The sequence below is a fragment of the Typha angustifolia genome, chromosome 9 (genome assembly GCF_048772165.1).
Source record: "Typha angustifolia cultivar Huaian chromosome 9, ASM4877216v1, whole genome shotgun sequence".
In the NCBI taxonomy this organism is placed as follows: Eukaryota; Viridiplantae; Streptophyta; class Magnoliopsida; order Poales; family Typhaceae; genus Typha; species Typha angustifolia.
The window spans coordinates 296207-312434 of NC_133247.1; the positions used below are offsets into that span (position 1 = coordinate 296207).

The 16228-nt window shown below is 42.2% G+C and overlaps 6 protein-coding genes across 8 annotated transcripts; 4 read left to right on the forward strand and 2 right to left on the reverse strand.

Annotated features, from left to right (window-relative positions):
• Nucleotides 1-835: 835 nt before the first annotated feature.
• LOC140767762 (ubiquinol oxidase 2, mitochondrial-like) lies at nucleotides 836-2299 on the forward strand. The gene is made up of 4 exons (XM_073107797.1): nucleotides 836-1282; nucleotides 1364-1492; nucleotides 1584-2072; nucleotides 2210-2299. The coding sequence occupies exons 1-4, from the start codon at nucleotides 950-952 to the stop codon at nucleotides 2267-2269; spliced, it is 1011 nt and encodes a 336-aa protein (XP_072963898.1). The 5' UTR covers nucleotides 836-949; the 3' UTR covers nucleotides 2270-2299.
• Nucleotides 2300-2652: 353 nt separating this feature from the next.
• Nucleotides 2653-4287, forward strand: LOC140767763 (uncharacterized). Its single transcript, XM_073107798.1, has 4 exons — nucleotides 2653-3071; nucleotides 3181-3222; nucleotides 3366-3536; nucleotides 3823-4287. The coding sequence occupies exons 1-4, from the start codon at nucleotides 2694-2696 to the stop codon at nucleotides 4039-4041; spliced, it is 810 nt and encodes a 269-aa protein (XP_072963899.1). The 5' UTR covers nucleotides 2653-2693; the 3' UTR covers nucleotides 4042-4287.
• Nucleotides 4288-4433: 146 nt separating this feature from the next.
• LOC140767761 (transcriptional repressor ILP1-like) lies at nucleotides 4434-7599 on the reverse strand. The gene has a single exon (XM_073107796.1). It carries the CDS (start codon nucleotides 7375-7377, stop codon nucleotides 4618-4620), a length of 2760 nt encoding a protein of 919 aa, XP_072963897.1. The 5' UTR covers nucleotides 7378-7599; the 3' UTR covers nucleotides 4434-4617.
• Nucleotides 7600-7821: 222 nt separating this feature from the next.
• LOC140767764 (myb family transcription factor PHL11-like) lies at nucleotides 7822-10454 on the reverse strand. 3 transcript variants are annotated; one of them, XM_073107801.1, is made up of 7 exons: nucleotides 9911-10454; nucleotides 9669-9745; nucleotides 9517-9583; nucleotides 9329-9398; nucleotides 8493-8568; nucleotides 8220-8412; nucleotides 7822-8139 (listed from the first exon to the last, which is right to left on the reverse strand). In XM_073107801.1, the coding sequence occupies exons 1-7, from the start codon at nucleotides 10023-10025 to the stop codon at nucleotides 8129-8131; spliced, it is 609 nt and encodes a 202-aa protein (XP_072963902.1). In that variant the 5' UTR covers nucleotides 10026-10454; the 3' UTR covers nucleotides 7822-8128. The 3 variants fall into 3 exon arrangements, with proteins under 3 accessions (XP_072963902.1, XP_072963900.1, XP_072963901.1); XM_073107799.1 differs by having other exon boundaries at nucleotides 7823-8412; nucleotides 9911-10452; XM_073107800.1 differs by having other exon boundaries at nucleotides 7824-8412; nucleotides 9529-9583; nucleotides 9911-10450.
• A 1156-nt stretch (nucleotides 10455-11610) lies between these two features.
• LOC140766780 (uncharacterized) lies at nucleotides 11611-12436 on the forward strand. Its single transcript, XM_073106419.1, has 3 exons — nucleotides 11611-11706; nucleotides 11836-12038; nucleotides 12142-12436. Exons 1-3 carry the CDS (start codon nucleotides 11611-11613, stop codon nucleotides 12434-12436), a joined length of 594 nt encoding a protein of 197 aa, XP_072962520.1.
• Nucleotides 12437-13462: 1026 nt separating this feature from the next.
• LOC140767766 (protein VASCULATURE COMPLEXITY AND CONNECTIVITY-like) lies at nucleotides 13463-14647 on the forward strand. The gene is made up of 3 exons (XM_073107802.1): nucleotides 13463-13725; nucleotides 13824-14026; nucleotides 14147-14647. Exons 1-3 carry the CDS (start codon nucleotides 13630-13632, stop codon nucleotides 14505-14507), a joined length of 660 nt encoding a protein of 219 aa, XP_072963903.1. The 5' UTR covers nucleotides 13463-13629; the 3' UTR covers nucleotides 14508-14647.
• The last annotated feature ends 1581 nt before the right edge of the window (nucleotides 14648-16228 follow it).

Below are 16228 nucleotides of genomic sequence, written 5' to 3' on the forward strand. Positions count from 1 at the left end.
TTTCTTTTCGCAGCATAACACGTGAATCGAGCTATTTGTTTATAATGCCATAGTGCCAGATTTAGGGACCCAACAGAGTTCCAACATAATGTGTCATTCCTTATGTCATCCTTCCTAAAATTAATCATCCCTTGTCCCTACCTATCTACTGTACCAATCAAACAGCCCCCAACCTCCCTCCCAGGCCTCTTTTGAGTAGTCTAGCATCAATTTAGTGCATAATTGAGAACATTTAAAAAATGCTCGTGACTTGTGAGGGCTCAGCTGTAAAAAGAGGACTTTTAATAGGTCAAACATCAGTAGCACTAACTCATATATAAAATGCTTTTCCCATAAGTGGGTAGTACAAATTAGACATTACCCGAGACTCGTGGTTGTGTACGAGCATAAATTCGTAGGCCAATATGACCAAAGTACCCTTCCACCTGACTACGTCGCGGACTCGCGGTTGTTAGTTAACACCCGAGGTAGGGGTAGATCCGTCGTAACAAGAAAAATTGACGATTTGTACGTTGAAAACTAAGACCGAAACGTACAGTGTGTTAGTCGTGATTCGTGGCATGCTGGCTTACTTTGATAGTTTGACCCCTTTCTAGTTGATGATCCTTGGGATTTTACTGGAATACCCCTGCTTGCTCCCCAAGAAATAGAAACTCTTTTTTTATACCCCTAAATTAGAGCAACGCGTTACGCGTATCTTGTAGTAGATGCGCCTGCGGATGCCATTAGCCCGATGCCCTTTCTGGAATTCACCACCATCACCGTACACGTCAGCCAAGACCAGATCGTCGTCTCCAGCAATACCCCACCACACTTAAGAGGCCTAAACTGGGTTTGAGACAACTAATCCCATTCCCTTCCTATATAAACTTCGCCTCGACCCCTATTCATAACCGTCATTAAAGATTGGAAATACTAAGAGATCTTTTTTGTTGATTCGCAAGCGACGATGAGTTCTTCTCGGATAGCAGGGTCGGTGCTGAAGCAACTCGGCCCCCGTCTTTTCTCAACGGCGGCGGCCGGGCCTATCGGAAAGATCTTGGTTGGGCCGGGCGGCGCCGGAGCAGCGAGGGCGCCCTCCGTGTGGCTCGGGCTTCCGATCGGGAGCTTCCGGTGCATTGGTACCGTCCCAGTGGAGTCGATCGGCCGCGAGGAGAGCCGCGCCGCCGGTGATGCGGCCGGCGGGAAGAAGGACGAAAAGGCGGTGGTGAGCTATTGGGGGGTGGAGCCACCCAAGCTCGTCAGGGAGGATGGCACCGAGTGGAAGTGGTCTTGCTTTAAGGTATGTATCACCTATTTTCCCATTCGTATGTACTATTTGTATATCTGATTTAATCCCAATGTTTTTGGAAAAAAAAAATAGCCATGGGATACGTACTCCTCGAACCTGTCGATCGATCTTGGGAAGAATCACGTGCCGGTAACGTGGGGAGATAAGCTGGCGCGGTTGACGGTGAAGTCGCTCCGCTTGCCGACGGATATCTTCTTCCAGGTAGGGAAACAGAGCTCTCGATTCCTTTCGTCATCGGAAAATTAGAAAGAAAGAACAAAAAAAATAATTCAATCATTACTTGATGGCGCAGAGGAGGTATGGTTGCCGCGCGATGATGCTGGAGACGGTGGCGGCGGTGCCGGGGATGGTGGGCGGGATGCTTCTTCACCTCCGCTCGCTCCGCCGCTTCGAGCACAGCGGCGGGTGGATCAAGGCGCTTCTCGAAGAGGCGGAGAACGAGCGGATGCACCTGATGACGTTCATGGAGGTGTCCCAGCCGCGGTGGTACGAGCGCGCCCTCGTCTTCACCGTCCAAGGCGTCTTCTTCAACGCTTACTTCATCGCCTACCTCCTCTCCCCCAAGCTCGCCCACCGCATGGTCGGGTACCTCGAGGAGGAGGCCGTCCACTCCTACACGGAGTTCCTTAAGGACCTCGAGGCCGGCAAGATCGAGAACGTCCCCGCCCCGGCCATCGCCATCGACTACTGGCGCCTCCCGCCTAATGCCACCCTCATGGACGTCGTTAAGGTCGTCCGCGCCGACGAGGCCCACCACCGCGATGTCAACCACTTCGCATCGGTAATCTATCTATCTATATCTATCTATCTATCTATCTATCTATATCTATCTATCTAATGAAAATAATAATAATAATAACCTGTGGTTAAAGGATTAAGATCTTCTAATGGCATGGTTGGATTGGTGGCATATTGCAGGACATACATTACCAGGGGCACGAGCTGAGAGACTTGCCAGCTCCGCTTGGGTACCATTGAATTGGCTTACTGGAGGAGTCGTTTAAATTACCACCGAATCTCGCCATCGCGTAAGGAAGTGGAAGCAATGAAAGAGTCTATAGAATTTGACAATTTGAGCTCGTACATAGTATCTACTTTTTGTGTTTTGGGTCTGATGATTTATTTTAGTGGTAAAGAGACCTCTGAGTTGTTAACATCCAGTGGTTTCAGTTAATACAAATCTGTGGTACTGAGTTCCTATCAATGCTACTTACTTATTTAGATCTTTTGTTCAAAGTGGTGGTGGTCTTTAAAAAAAAAGGAGCAAATTTTACCTGCTGATGTTGATGAATGGCAACGACCCAAAATTTACGATGGTCAGGAAAGTTGAAGCTCGAATTTTACTTTTTCACTGTAGAGAGAGAGAGAGAGAGACGATCATTTGGCAGCCAAGTAAACCTAAATGCACCAAATCCCTGCATTCTTGTGTCTAGACGATCCTTTTCTCGAGTGCTCTGGATATGTCGATAATTTCGCCGTCACTGCTCCTCCTCTCTTCTCTTGTGAGCTCCATCTCTTTCCGCCATCTTCTCGTTCTCTCTCCTGTGAGATGTTGCGCATCTGTTTACTAAACCCTCTGCCCAAAACCCTCGTCTGCGACAAAGGAAATCTCACGCGTTTCACCTCCCCAAGGGCAGGAACCCACCTCAGCTCGTTTCCGGAGAGGAGATGCGCCGTTAATAAGCTAGAGTCCTCCATTCAACGCCGGGGAGTCACTCTTCGTTGTTCCCCTGGCCAAGCGACCGGAGACCAATACGCCGATGAGAACCCAAACGACCAGGTCTCTCTTTCTCTCGGCCCGAAGTTCCCCCTTCCGCTCTTCCTACCATTTTCAAGGATTTCAAGTTCAAGATTTGGGTTCTAAATCTCCTATCTTTTGTTCAATTCAGGAGGGGTCCAACTCAAGCAAAGGTTTCTTGGCCAAGTGGCTGGTAAGCTCGTACACAAATTTAGTTGGGAGGAAGGAATCGAAAGATTCTGATCTCGGAACTCGGGAGTGGCTTTCTTGAATTGAAATTTTATTTCCATTGCCCTCTATTCCGAATCTACGAGGTAACTCTGTGGCCGTGATTAGGCTGACTCGGCGGAGATGAGATCAAGAGTGGCAAAGCTGGGGCTTTCGGCTGTTTTGGCGTACGGGTTGTTTGATGGAGTGACCTACACGACCTTCTTTTTTCTCGCCTTTCTTGGGTACGAGAAGAGCACTGGCAAGAATCCAGCCGCAAATCTCCAAGCTTTGTTAGGGGTATGCGATCTTCAACTCTGCTGCTGCTAATCTTGTTAGTCTCACATTGTTCTTAAAAGTTTTTGGCTGTCTTTTTAAGTAAAAGTCGAGCCATTTCTCTGTCCCTTTTTTTTTTCCTGCGAGAATTATGATCCAATAAAATAATTATTCAAAATTAAACATCTCTCCTCTTCAGCCACCATTCAGATCATTCATTATTCGTCACTCCACAGTAGTATTGACTAAAGCACTGAAAGTAATCGATTAACTAGTTAAATTTTCTCACAAAATTTGTGTGATGGTTCAGATAGTTATCTTGATGTGGACTGGGAACAACATCACCAGACCATTTCGAGTAGCCGGGGCGGCTGCATTAGCACCAGTTATCGATAAAGGACTAAAGAGGATACAGGAGTACTTCAACTTTCCCAGTCTAATTTATGCCTTTGCACTCGTGGTGGCCATTGTGGCAGGATCATGCCTTACTTTGGTTGGCTTACTGATTCTCTCAAGGTGGGGAAAATAAAGGATGGATCTCACTTTGTGGGTTATGAGAAGTTATGCGTGAAGAGCATCAAGAACTTGAATCTCTATAGAAACAAGGCCAGTTTCAATCATTTTTCTCAACACAAGCTTCAGTTGTATGCTTTTGCCGAAAGAAGTTGTCTGACATATTTTCTTCCTTTTGTATCATTGTACCGAATCTATGTAAGTGAGGTCAACTGTACCGATTTTCACTGTCAATGTGCATATTTATCAGAGGGTTTGTTCTTGCCTGAAATTGCATCACAAAATCCGCTAATATAAAAACATACATGCATATCACGAAACATATTATGATAAAAAAAAGCACTTTTGGAGTCCTGTAGGAATCAAATCAGCACTTGGTAGAGATGGTGTGTGAGGGCACAATCAGAATGATCTAAACTATCACCGAGTTTATTATGCATCACAAATATCGCATTTCAGTAAGATTTATCATAACCATGATGATCTTCTAATTTGACAATGAATACATATAGACTACAAAATTGGAATTCGTGATGTTCTCAAACACCTCTGTCGGGTATAATGTTCCTGTGTTCAGACTACATGGTGAGGCTCATAGTGCTTCTTTGAGCTGAAAGGTCTTCAGCATTGCTCTAGCTTTGTCATATTCGTTGAGGGCAACCAACATATTCTTCAAACGGCGAGCAAGCTCGCGGGTACCCTCCTCGCTTCCACCAGACTTGTGCTGCTTCTCCAATTTCCTTCCTAGCTCTGCCACAAAATCCACCAAAGGATGCAGCTTCTGACTGGGTTCTGAATTGACCTCTGGACCTGACCAAACCCCTGATAGTGATGCAACTATTCTCTCTGTTCTTGTTATAGCATCATGGATATTTGGTACGATGCTCTTGACATGAGGAAGAAGTTTCCCTTTCAAGAGCTCTTCAAGAGCAAGCTTCTCTAGAACTGGAAGGGCAAGAATATTTTTCCACAAGCAAATGTTTCTGAGCAAACGAACAGACATCCCAAATCTATATGCTGCATACTGTCCCGCACCTGGCACGCACTTTGTCACAACCGTACCCCAAGCTGGCACGCTAAGGCTTGCGATGGCCTCAGTTAAACGATAATGAACGACGGTTAGCAACTCACGCAAAGCCTTACTAGAACCTGGAACATAGCTAATCACCATGTTTGTTGCGAAGACTGCATTTTTCGTCATTTGGGTGCTTAGCATGTCCCAACAATGTGCAATTTCATGATGCAGAATAGGAAGAGCTACCTTTTCAACTATCTCTGGAATGAGATTAGCATCAGCATCATCAGGGTCGAGATCTTGATCTTTTCCTGACAATCCATAGTCAAAAAGGAGCTTGTGCCAGTCCATGTCAAAAAAATCAACTGTGTCATATAGAGGATCCCACTTAAGAAGTTCCAATCTCACATACGGCGAGAACACCACAGGAGCACTTAGTGATACATAAGCATCCCGGTAGGTCGATGGGTACTGTTTTTTCCAACCTTCAAACCTTTCCTTGACAAACTTAAGTTTGGAGTATTCCTCTGATGCATCACTGAGAACATGATTAGCTGTTTGGAGCAACTCATTGCGGCTAGACAGGTATGCACTACTCTCACTATCACTTTCATCAGTGCTCAACTCGCCTTCAATCTGCTCACAGACAATACCCTTCCTCATGGATGACATTCTTTTGGACTCAGACCGAGCTTTTCTTCGTTCTCTTTCCTCTGCCCTTCTTGCAGAATCCATTCGCTTCATGAGATTGATGTCTCTGCCAAACTCATCAAGCTCCACAGGTAAGTTTGAATTCTCTTTGGCAGCAGAAGCAACAGCCTGAGCTGCAGCTGTGGCAGCAGAAACATAAGATGACCCAGAGCCTTTAGTCAGAACTGCCATCGCTGCATTTGCAGCTGCTTCCACCTTGCTTGCTTCATCCGCCAAGTCAGCAGCTCGCCTCTCTGAAACAGCCAATGCCCGTTTTTCATGCAACTTCTGCATCTGATCCTCCAACTCCTCTATGTAGAATGCCTTATCGTTCAAGAAATCGCACATCACAGCGATGAAGTCACGGAGCTCTTGCATAAAGACATACTTCCTATCGGCGGATTGCAGCGCCTCCTCCAGAGTTTCTATTTCCGAAAGGGCTTCCGATAGATGTGTATCAGTAGTGACCAAAGAATTCAAGGTTACCTTATGGGTCTCCTTAAGCTTGCCAATATTCTTCTGCAGGGCTCGGGTAGCAACCTCCGCTTGTTGTGCAATTGTCATGACCTCAGCACTCCGAGTGACTGCATAGGAACCAATTGAAGGCTGATGGGCAACCCCTGGGTACATAGAAGGCTGAGGCTTCACCGGTGCAACAGTTGGAATGGCGTTAACCCTTATCTGTGCAGAAGATTCATCAATTCTCCTGCCAAGACCTTTCCTGAATTGCTCTTCCTCCCATATCCTCTCCTCTTCATCCTCCTCGTCGTCATCAACAACAGCAGCCACCTCTTGCAATCTACCTTTAACAGGAAGCCTCTCCTCAACAGCCTCAAAAACACCCATCTTTGGCCGGCCAGCACCAGCCTTGTCTTCAAACAACGCGACCCTGCCGTTCAAATCATTGTCTTCCTCGTCACTGGATCCACCGGCAGAAGCACGGCTACTCATCAAACTGCCGCCGTCGAGGGAGATGTAATCAGGTGCAGGGCGCCGCGGTTGCTGCAGCTGCTGCCTCTTGGCCCGGATAGCATTAATCGTCGCCTGATCCGGTATAACAGGCGAGTTCCCACCTTCCTCCGATTTGGCTCTATTATCATCCTTATCCACCCTTTCCTCCACTTCTTGATGCGCAATTCCTTTCCCTTCTTCTTGCATGGGCTTCAAAAGGCCTTTGAGAACAATTACAGGTTCGGTGGAGGAAGGTTGGGACCTCGGCATGGCGCCGAGGGGCCGCGCGTTCTTCTGGAGCTCCCGGAGCTTCTCAATTGTGTACTCGCCGGTCTGAGGCTGGACATTGGAAGGGATCGGAGGGGCGGGACTGGAACTCTTGGACCGGTCCTTGGCGGCAGTGAGCTTATAGATCGACGCTGCCGATGAGGGGGTTCTCGTCGGCCGGCGGGGGGCTGCCCGGCGATCATCCTCGTCGTCGCCGTCGTCCTCCTCGTCGTCTGCGAAGCTGAGGCGCTTCGTGTCCCTAGAGTTGGAGCTCTTGGGTTTGGGTGTGGCTAGGGTTTGCTTCCTACTGGACGTAGAGGTAGAGGTCGAAGTGCTTGTGGTTGTGGGTGTTGGATTGGAGTTCTCGTCTCCATTAGCATCGTCGTTCTCGGATCGGCGGCGAAAGTTTTTGGCTCTGCTGCTGCTCATGGACGCCAAATTCTTCGATTCTCGCTAATCTAATCGAAGAAGAAGAAGAAGAAGAAGAAGAAGAAGAAGAAGAAGAAGAAGAAGAAGAAGAAGAAGAAGAAGAAGAATAAAAATTGAATTGATCGCGGTTGTGCCAAAATTGTTTCGGCCGAATTCAACGAGAGAAACAAGGAGGATCGGTTTGAAGATGGATTAGGGTCAGTGGAGAGAAGCAAATGAAAACCCTAGAGAAGTAAGGAGAGCAACAAGGTAAAGTGAGAAAAAGGTTTTAACGGGTACAAGAGGATAGCAGGGTTACCCGAAACCCAATAGAAACCGTGTCATTATGCTGTCTACAGCAACATTTCTTCATTGAAAAATATAAAACAAACTACGATAATGAAGAATATAAGCTAATTCTCTCTATTGTATATTGTTAAAAATAAAAATCTAATTGTAAGAAGTTTAAATTGATCAAACCACACGTTTAATATACCACCCACTATGAATTACACAACTGTAAAGAAATCTAGCCAATCTGCAAAGAAGCAGCTCTAAAGTAGATATAAAGCTAAAAGATATTTCTAGATATATAATTGAAACATCATACAGAAATCTGTGAAAAGACTTGGGAGATCACTATCTTCTTGGTGAATGGATCTGCAGGTCTGACACTCTTCCTGTTCCAATAGCTCACTGCTTCCTCCCATGTTTAAATCTAATAAGACCTGGGCCAGCATTTGGCAAGACTTTCATGTCCGCAGCCTCCTCCTCATCTCTCTCCTAGTGAAGAAGAAAGCAAGGATTATTAGCTTCCCAGAAACTATCTTGTGATATTGTTTTCTCCGGCTCTAAACTCTTACGTTCACACACTTCACGAGTGACATTGTCCATTAAGCCTGAGAGCGCTAAGTTGAAGTCTGTGAGTTGTGCTCTTGTTTGTTCTAAATTCACATTGCCATGGGTGTCGAATGAGATGCTATTCTTAGCTTTTTGTAGTATGGCTTGCAAGTACTTGCTCTGAGCCTCCATTCTCATCTGCAACTTCTTTTGTACCTGTAGATAAGTGTATTACTTCAATTGTTTGTTATTCACTATATCAAATACATTGCAGATGGGTCAAAATGTAGACTGACCTCAAATTGTTCCTGCAGTTTCCGCTGCACTTCGAATTGACACCTTAATTGCTCTTCAAGTGATATTTCCATTTCTCTGAACCATGTAGTAAAGGATGTAATGCTATTGTGTTATGGGATGATTAAATTATCTGATAATATTATAAAAAAATATTACAAACAATTTTAGAATATCAAGGCAACTAATAAAAACAATCTAATTATCCCTCCCTCGGGCCTATGTAGATCATGTACTTTATCATCTCACCCACTCGGAGTTGAGCAGAAGCTTATATAGCCAAGCATAAAACAGTTATTAACTTGACCCAAGTTATAATTGAGTTAACATAACGGGACTTAAGATTCAGCAATTCTTATTTAGATTTTCGTAAGCTCTGGAAGTCATGAATACGACCTTAAAGTCCCTCCAGTATCCTGGAATGTTGGAGAGCTCAAGGATAGATACCTAAGACTAAAATCTGGCCACATATTTATATAGTAATTTATGCGTATCCTAATTCATCAAAGAACTATATCCTAGTCGTAATCTGAACTAAGAAATAAAATCTATATCAAATAAAATCTTTATCGATCAATTGAAGAGATGACGTGAAAAGTCTAACAACAAAATCTAGACAGTAATTACTATGCTAACCCTCTGTGACATAATAATAATTTGAAAAAATGCAGTACTTATATATATATATATATATATATATATATATATATATATATATATATATATATATATATATATGTATGCCCATTTTGACTACTAAATACGTCTTTTGATATCAATCTTACCCTTACGAACTTAGGAGCAAAACGAAATATTATATAGTCCCTAATTAACATACCCCTCGTCGTTCCCGCAAGGACCATTGCTAGGAGTAGCGAAGGGATGGCACGTAAAACTTGAGTTCCTTCCTGCGTTGAGGAAATCCAATTTAGAACTGGAAAGTATATAAACTACCTAACAAATAATGCAAATATTATTAACGATAATTCTAGCAGGTTATACTTGAAGGGAATAATATATAGAGACCTCTAAGTTCACCTTTGCTTGCTTCCAGGCTTGTCTCCTTTCGAGCTTGTTTGCCAAGTCTATATTTCTACAGATACGGGAAGTAGGACACAATAAACGAATGAAAACTTTGGGGGGGTTAATGTAATCATATAACCAAATACTAAATTAACCTGAAGATGACTCTTTAGATGATACAGTGTCAGTCCTTTGATGCCCATAACACTAAGAACGGACTTTGGTGTTGCCTCTGCTCCACAGATATGCCAACGAAAATGGTGAGAAAATAGCTACAATATTAATCTACTTAGGTAGGTATATATATATATATATATATATATATATATATATAACGAATGAAAATTTATGCGGCATTTTATTTTCCTACAAGTAGGCATTAGGGAAGACTACTCACTCTCGGGTCCCCCGAGCTTGGAAACGGCGTCGACGAAGCGATCGTGGAGATCCGGCGTCCACCTCAGCCTTGGCTTCGAGTCTCGGGATGACGCCGCCGGGTAACTCCTCTCCATCGCCAGATCCCTCTTCGGACCTCGTTACTCTCCCGCCTTCAAATTCTTCCCCAATTCTCTAAAAAGCTAAAGGCGTTCGGTGCTTTAACCTACCAAAAAAGCCGGCGATTCCGATTCCGATTCTAAATTCCTTTCCTTCAAAACCAAGCATTCTAGATCGACTTCAATTTGCGATCAAATCGGAAGAAATGGAAGGTACTCTTCTTGGTTCCAGATTACCACTACTGATCGAAAGATTCGAGTCGGCTACGCTTATATAGAGAGAGGAAGAATGGATGCCTTCCCGGCGAGGAATCCAGGAATACTTGCTAGTAGGGGGAAGAGAAAAATAAAGGATCGAGACCAATCACAATGCTCCACGTACCCTATCGCCGAAAGGTCGGTATCGTGTACCTTCGGATCACGTCTCGAGTCGACGCGATTCGCTGGCTGATCAGTGATCAGAGATACTGGACGGCTTCGATTCCGTCGTCGCTGTGCTGTAATGCATATGTGCGGAGGAGACTGGGGCCGTACTAAGGTGATGCTCCGCCGCGCGCCACGTCGGATCTTTGGGGAAGTGGGCCCCAGTTAACGACACGTCTGGGCCAATAAAGTTAGCGATGATGGGGGCAGAGGAATATTCGCGGCGTCTACTCTTCCTCTTTTGTCTCCTTTTTCTTTTCTCTTCCGTGCTCGTGATATTTCACTTATATTAAACTCCTTAAACTATCACCATTATTTTATATATATATATATATATATATATATATATATATATAAATTTACAGTATATACAATTTTAAATTATTAAAAATAAGCATCTAAGAATTTATTTATAAAGATTATAATATCTTGAATCCTTGAGCAACCGTATTGGCTAAGACATTTTATGGACTCGATTGATTATATTAAAAACTTGGATACAGTCGTATAAAAGAAGATTAGTCCAGTTCTTTTACCTGCATCCGCGTGAGTTAAATATAATTTTGATTTATCTAATAATTAATTTTAAATTTATGATCTCGGTTATGCATTTATTGAGTTACAATAATAATTTAATTAATTAAAAGGTTGTAGCTTATTTATTTTGTTCGACAAGACCCGAACTGAGTCAGTGGACCAAGTTCTCTGTCTGTTAGATCTATGGGTAGACTCTTAAGAGTTCTTTAGGGATATTTTTTTTATACTCGGTTTGGACATCTGTGTTAATTGTCGATCAATGGATCGTGTCATTTGATTATTATTTTTTATAATTTTTTATTACAAAAAGAATTCTTCGCTGCCATGTCATCCGAGATAAAATCCGTAGTCACATTTATAAATCTTTGCCGCTAATGGCATAAACTTGTGGTATTTTAAAGTCAACTTTGATTTAGTTTTATTATGTATTATGCGATTCTAGCTACCATCTCAATAGCTTATCATTCAGCAAATGGTTTGAGAAGGGGTTCTTATACTTTTTCTTATGTATATATGTATATATATACACACACATGTACGCGTGAATAAGAGAAACAGAGAGACTAGCCCTTTGTTATCTATCTCGATCTCTCACGAAGGAGAAGAGAGAAAGATCAAAGAAATCAAGAGATCAGAGCGAGAGATGGACACTCAAGTAATCGTGTTGTCTGTAGTAGCAGACATCGTGGGTTTGGTAAGTGTAATTTTGGGTTTCGTTGCAGAGAAGACAAAGATCAAGGTATATATATATATATACATACATACACGTTCATTTACTACACGTATAGAGAATTATATGTACGTATCATGATTATGATCAGTGCTATTAAAAAAAAAAAAACCTAGATATTGACGTATATGATCACAGCCGTCGGAGATAATTGTGAACGATTTCGTGTACTGCGATTATCCAACAAGTTCGGTTCTTGGGATGGCGATCTCGGCGTCCTTGATGCTTATACTGGCTGAGGTACTCATTGCCATTGCCGGTAGCTGCTGCGGCTGCTGCAGAACAAATGCCGCCGGCACCGGCAAGTCGGTAGTAGGCATCGTCTTGTCTGTCTTCTCTTGGTAATGAATTAGATATGGCGTAGCTAATTATTTATAACTAAGAGCAAATTAAAGGTGGGGTGGGGGTGTAAGTTCTTTAATATTCTCTAATGATTTGCTTCAGGTTTGCATTTACAACATCCTTCATCCTCTTCCTCGTGGGTGCCGTCAATAGGGGTGTGAACTGGCAGCACCTGAAGATTGGCGACGACTGCCCCCTCTCGAGCCACCTCCCTGGGATTTTCGCGGGAGCGGCGGTGCTCGCATTCGTCGCCGTCTCTCTTGGAACCGCCGCCGCCTTCCTGCTTGCCGCAACGCCGGGGAGTTCTTCTCAGTACGCTCAGGGAGTTGAAATGGGGCGGCCGCAGTTTCAAGTACCTTCAAACGGGACCCCGCCGTTCAATCGCCCTACAATCTAGTACACGTACGTCGCTTTAAATTGTGTATGTTAAACATACACCAAGGCTTGGAGTTGGATTGATTCATAATTAAATAAATATCTGGTGATTAGTGTTCAATTTCCTGATGCGATCGACATATCTGCTTAGTTATATGTAATCCTACCTAGATGTGTTGTTTGTTAAGTGGATTATGGCATTTAATTTGTGCACAAAAAATATTTATTTATGAGTTAGGTCTTCCAAATATTTTGTAATCAAACGCTTTTTTTTTTTACATATATTTTTGTCAAAATCTTATATGACCATAACCTTTATCACAAACAAACAAAGAGATGTGATAAAATTATATATACTTTCTAAGTAAAATCTTTATTATAATTCATATACTTATATATAGTTAATAATATTCAAACATAAATACTAATATAATGATTCATTTAGAAGAATCATTATATTTTACAATTAGACAATAACATATAAACAAACTTACATTTAAGAAATATGCATAAATTTATTTGAAAAAAATAAATAAATACTTCAAAGCTATAATCTTTTGTTCCTAGACATAGCCCTAATCCAACTGCACCCAACCCTCCCTGTGTGGCTTGACCAGAGCCGTGATTGAGAAGCAATCGATAAGCATGGTGACCAACAAAGCCTTGGCCCGAACCGGTTCTGTCCACCTCTACGAACAACAAATAAATACTAATATATTAGTATTAAAATAAAACATAGTAACGCTATGCCAGCAAATACTGTGTAGATATTCTATGAACAAGATCATGTTGTTCATTGATTATTTATCTCTCCATCTCATAGATATAATTGTATTAAAATATATTTGTATAGTATATGTGAGCATAGGGTTATTAAAACAAAATATATATTTGAATTCTTTAACAGAATCAGCTGACTAAGTTCTTTCGTTGTCAGTTCCGTGGGTAGAATCTTAGAGGTATTTAGGGACCGTCAAGTTGACAACTATATAAATAGTTGATCACTTGATCGTGTCATTGGGTTTTTAACACTTTCTCTATTGTTAACAACCATTATATTTATCTTCAGACCCATAGTAAATTAACAATCGACTTCATCAAATAGCAAATGGTTTGAGAAGGCCTCTTCGCCTCTTCTATATATATATATAACATAAAACAGAGAGCACTAGGATCATTCATTAAGAATATCATTGCTAGAGATCAAAGAGAGAGATGGAAAGTCATGCCATTAGGTTGTGTGCAGTAGGGGGCGTCCTGGGGTTGCTAAGTTTAATTCTTGGTATCGCTGCGGAGTATACAAGAATCAAGGTACGTACATATCATATACTAATACATATACGTATGTGTGTACATGCATGCATGTACAATTACAGTTTAACTTGTTCCTGCTGAGATGATGATCACAGCCATCGGAGATAGCTGTGCATTTTAAAGTGTGCGAATATCCAAGCAGTCCCGCTCTTGGGTTGGCTTTCACGGCAGCGGTGATCCTTATATTGGCTCAGGTACTCATCGCCATTGCCAGCGGCTGCTGTGGCTGCTGTAGAACAAATACGAATGGCCCCGCCGCCAATCGGACCTTGACCGTCATCTTGTCTGTCCTTTCTTGGTATCTATATACATACTTTTTACCGTACCATCATAGTTTATATTAGTTACCATGTTCGTCTTAGTATTAACTATTAAGACAAGTGGTTGGAGACTTAATTACTTCTTTAACCAATTACAGGATTGCATTTGCAATAGCCCTCATCCTCTTCATCTCCGGTGCTATCGTTAACGGCTCCGGCGGGCGGCAAGTAAGCCTTAACTCTTACCACTGCACCTATCTCAAGCCTGGCGTCTTTGTTGGAGCGTCAGTTCTCGCACTCGCCGCCGTCTCTCTCGCGATCGGCGGTGTCATACTCCAACCGATGCCGACGCCGACGCCGGGTTCTGCACAAATGGTAGTTGAAATAGGGCAGCCACAATTTCCAATATCTCAAAGTCAATGCCCACCGGTTTATCCCCCTACTTTGTCGCCGCAATTCCCACCTCAGACCAACCACCCAGTCTTCATTGCTCAGCAACAGGGATACAACAAGCTCTAGGATTAATCCTTTAATTAATTAATGTGAGAAATCTGCTCAGTTATCTATATATTCGTTTGTGTATAATAAGTTACTGGAATATATTTTTATTATGCTAATTGGTAGTCAAATTTGGGTTGTTTAAAGACTCGTTGCTTGCAATAAATGTTACCTAGAATATTATCTTCTCCAAAATACTTCTTTAGAGCATCTCCAACCGGACTCCAAAACTCCAAATTTGAAGCCAGCTACAGTGGAGCTCTAAATTTGGAGCCCCATCTAAAAATTTAGAGCCCAGCTCCAATACTATTCAACTTTTAGAAATACTAATTTTGCCCTACAAAAGCTTCATTTAAAATTTTAAATTCTGTCCGTATCATTTATTAAATAATCTAATTAATTAAACTGAATATATAATTAATTTTGCTAATCAATTTTTAACAAAAATAGTACCATTAGAATGCTCTCATCGAGATCTTTAAAATGAGTCTAATATTAAATTATTTAAATTCTTTTGAATATTTTATTTTTATTTTATGTAATATAATTTTGATGTTTTAATTTAAAAAAATAGTAATTTAAAATTATGTGTGAAACTATTGAATATTAGTCTTATTATAAAGATATCGATGAGAGTTCTATAAATATATATTTTTTATTAAAAAATAATAATATTAAAAAAATCTTATTAAATAATTTAATATATATATATATATATATATAATATTATATTAATAAATAATAAATATGGAGCTGGACTTCAAATATTTTTTTTTTTGAAATAATATAATATTCAGCAAGCCGGATCCGGGCTAGCAGGCTAACCCGGATTGTCCAGGCACAAGATGGTACAAAGATCCGAGGGAAGAGGCCTGGCTGGGTCCAACCCACCCGGGGCCCCTGCCTCCTTCCCCCGGCAAGCCGCCCAGTCGGCCACCCTATTTGCCTATCTGAAAACAGCTAGTACAGTCCACTCCCTACACTCACTAAGTAGGCCATGGCATTCGTCCATGATGTTCCTAATGCACCACGGAGGAGCTTTCTCTCTCCGCAGGATTCCAGCGAGCTCCCGGGAATCAAACTTCCAGCGCTAACCGGCACACCTTGCCCACCGACCGGAGACCGAATCTGACCGCCCACGCTTCCGCATGTAATGCATTCTCATTCGGACACTGCTCCCATGCCAACTGGAGCACTTTGCCAGTCTCATCCTTGAGGACCATGCCAACACCCCCTTGATAGCTATCTGCAACGAAGGACCCATCAGTATTAAGCTTTAGACTGGACTTCAAATATAGTGGACTTCAAATATAGAGCCCTCCCTCGGAGATTATACTATCAACTTCGGATAGGCTAGAAGCAGACTTGTCTGAGTAGACCCAAGTCTTTAGGGTGTCACCTCGAAAGATTAATTAGATTTGGACTTTAAACTTGCTTGACAAGCCAAAATATCCTAGCGATATACAACTGGCAAATTTATTCATACAATCATGTGCCACTCCTGCCTACCATAGTACCATCACATGAACAAATGGTAGATCGAATTTAACGGAATTTATGGCGAATTATTCATCACTCCTCAATCATCGTGTAGACCGTAAGTTACAGGAAAAAAAAAATCCTTCATCCGATACTCGGCAGCCGTCAATCAAGTCATTAGACGGCAAATTGCAAGAAATCCGTGCATTCTCGGCTGCAGGCGATCGGCAGCCTTATTTTTCTAGATTTGAACACTTATTTTC

What these genes read in the sequence shown, in the direction of transcription:
- LOC140767762 (XM_073107797.1), top strand. Translation starts at nt 950, where the DNA reads ATGAGTTCTTCTCGGATAGCAGGGTCGGTGCTGAAGCAACTCGGCCCC. An exon ending in CGACGGATATCTTCTTCCAG is followed by an intron (nt 1,493 to 1,583) that starts GTAGGGAAACAG and finishes TTGATGGCGCAG; the next exon opens with AGGAGGTATGGTTGCCGCGC. An exon ending in ATGTCAACCACTTCGCATCG is followed by an intron (nt 2,073 to 2,209) that starts GTAATCTATCTA and finishes GGCATATTGCAG; the next exon opens with GACATACATTACCAGGGGCA.
- LOC140767763 (XM_073107798.1), top strand. Translation starts at nt 2,694, where the DNA reads ATGCACCAAATCCCTGCATTCTTGTGTCTAGACGATCCTTTTCTCGAG. An exon ending in ATGAGAACCCAAACGACCAG is followed by an intron (nt 3,072 to 3,180) that starts GTCTCTCTTTCT and finishes TGTTCAATTCAG; the next exon opens with GAGGGGTCCAACTCAAGCAA. An exon ending in GTTTCTTGGCCAAGTGGCTG is followed by an intron (nt 3,223 to 3,365) that starts GTAAGCTCGTAC and finishes GGCCGTGATTAG; the next exon opens with GCTGACTCGGCGGAGATGAG.
- LOC140767761 (XM_073107796.1), bottom strand. Translation starts at nt 7,377, where the DNA reads ATGAGCAGCAGCAGAGCCAAAAACTTTCGCCGCCGATCCGAGAACGAC.
- LOC140767764 (XM_073107799.1), bottom strand. Translation starts at nt 10,025, where the DNA reads ATGGAGAGGAGTTACCCGGCGGCGTCATCCCGAGACTCGAAGCCAAGG. An exon ending in ATCTAAAGAGTCATCTTCAG is followed by an intron (nt 9,584 to 9,668) that starts GTTAATTTAGTA and finishes CCGTATCTGTAG; the next exon opens with AAATATAGACTTGGCAAACA. An exon ending in CCTTGCGGGAACGACGAGGG is followed by an intron (nt 8,569 to 9,328) that starts GTATGTTAATTA and finishes TACATGGTTCAG; the next exon opens with AGAAATGGAAATATCACTTG.
- LOC140766780 (XM_073106419.1), top strand. Translation starts at nt 11,611, where the DNA reads ATGGACACTCAAGTAATCGTGTTGTCTGTAGTAGCAGACATCGTGGGT. An exon ending in CAGAGAAGACAAAGATCAAG is followed by an intron (nt 11,707 to 11,835) that starts GTATATATATAT and finishes ATATGATCACAG; the next exon opens with CCGTCGGAGATAATTGTGAA. An exon ending in GTCTTGTCTGTCTTCTCTTG is followed by an intron (nt 12,039 to 12,141) that starts GTAATGAATTAG and finishes GATTTGCTTCAG; the next exon opens with GTTTGCATTTACAACATCCT.
- LOC140767766 (XM_073107802.1), top strand. Translation starts at nt 13,630, where the DNA reads ATGGAAAGTCATGCCATTAGGTTGTGTGCAGTAGGGGGCGTCCTGGGG. An exon ending in CGGAGTATACAAGAATCAAG is followed by an intron (nt 13,726 to 13,823) that starts GTACGTACATAT and finishes TGATGATCACAG; the next exon opens with CCATCGGAGATAGCTGTGCA. An exon ending in ATCTTGTCTGTCCTTTCTTG is followed by an intron (nt 14,027 to 14,146) that starts GTATCTATATAC and finishes AACCAATTACAG; the next exon opens with GATTGCATTTGCAATAGCCC.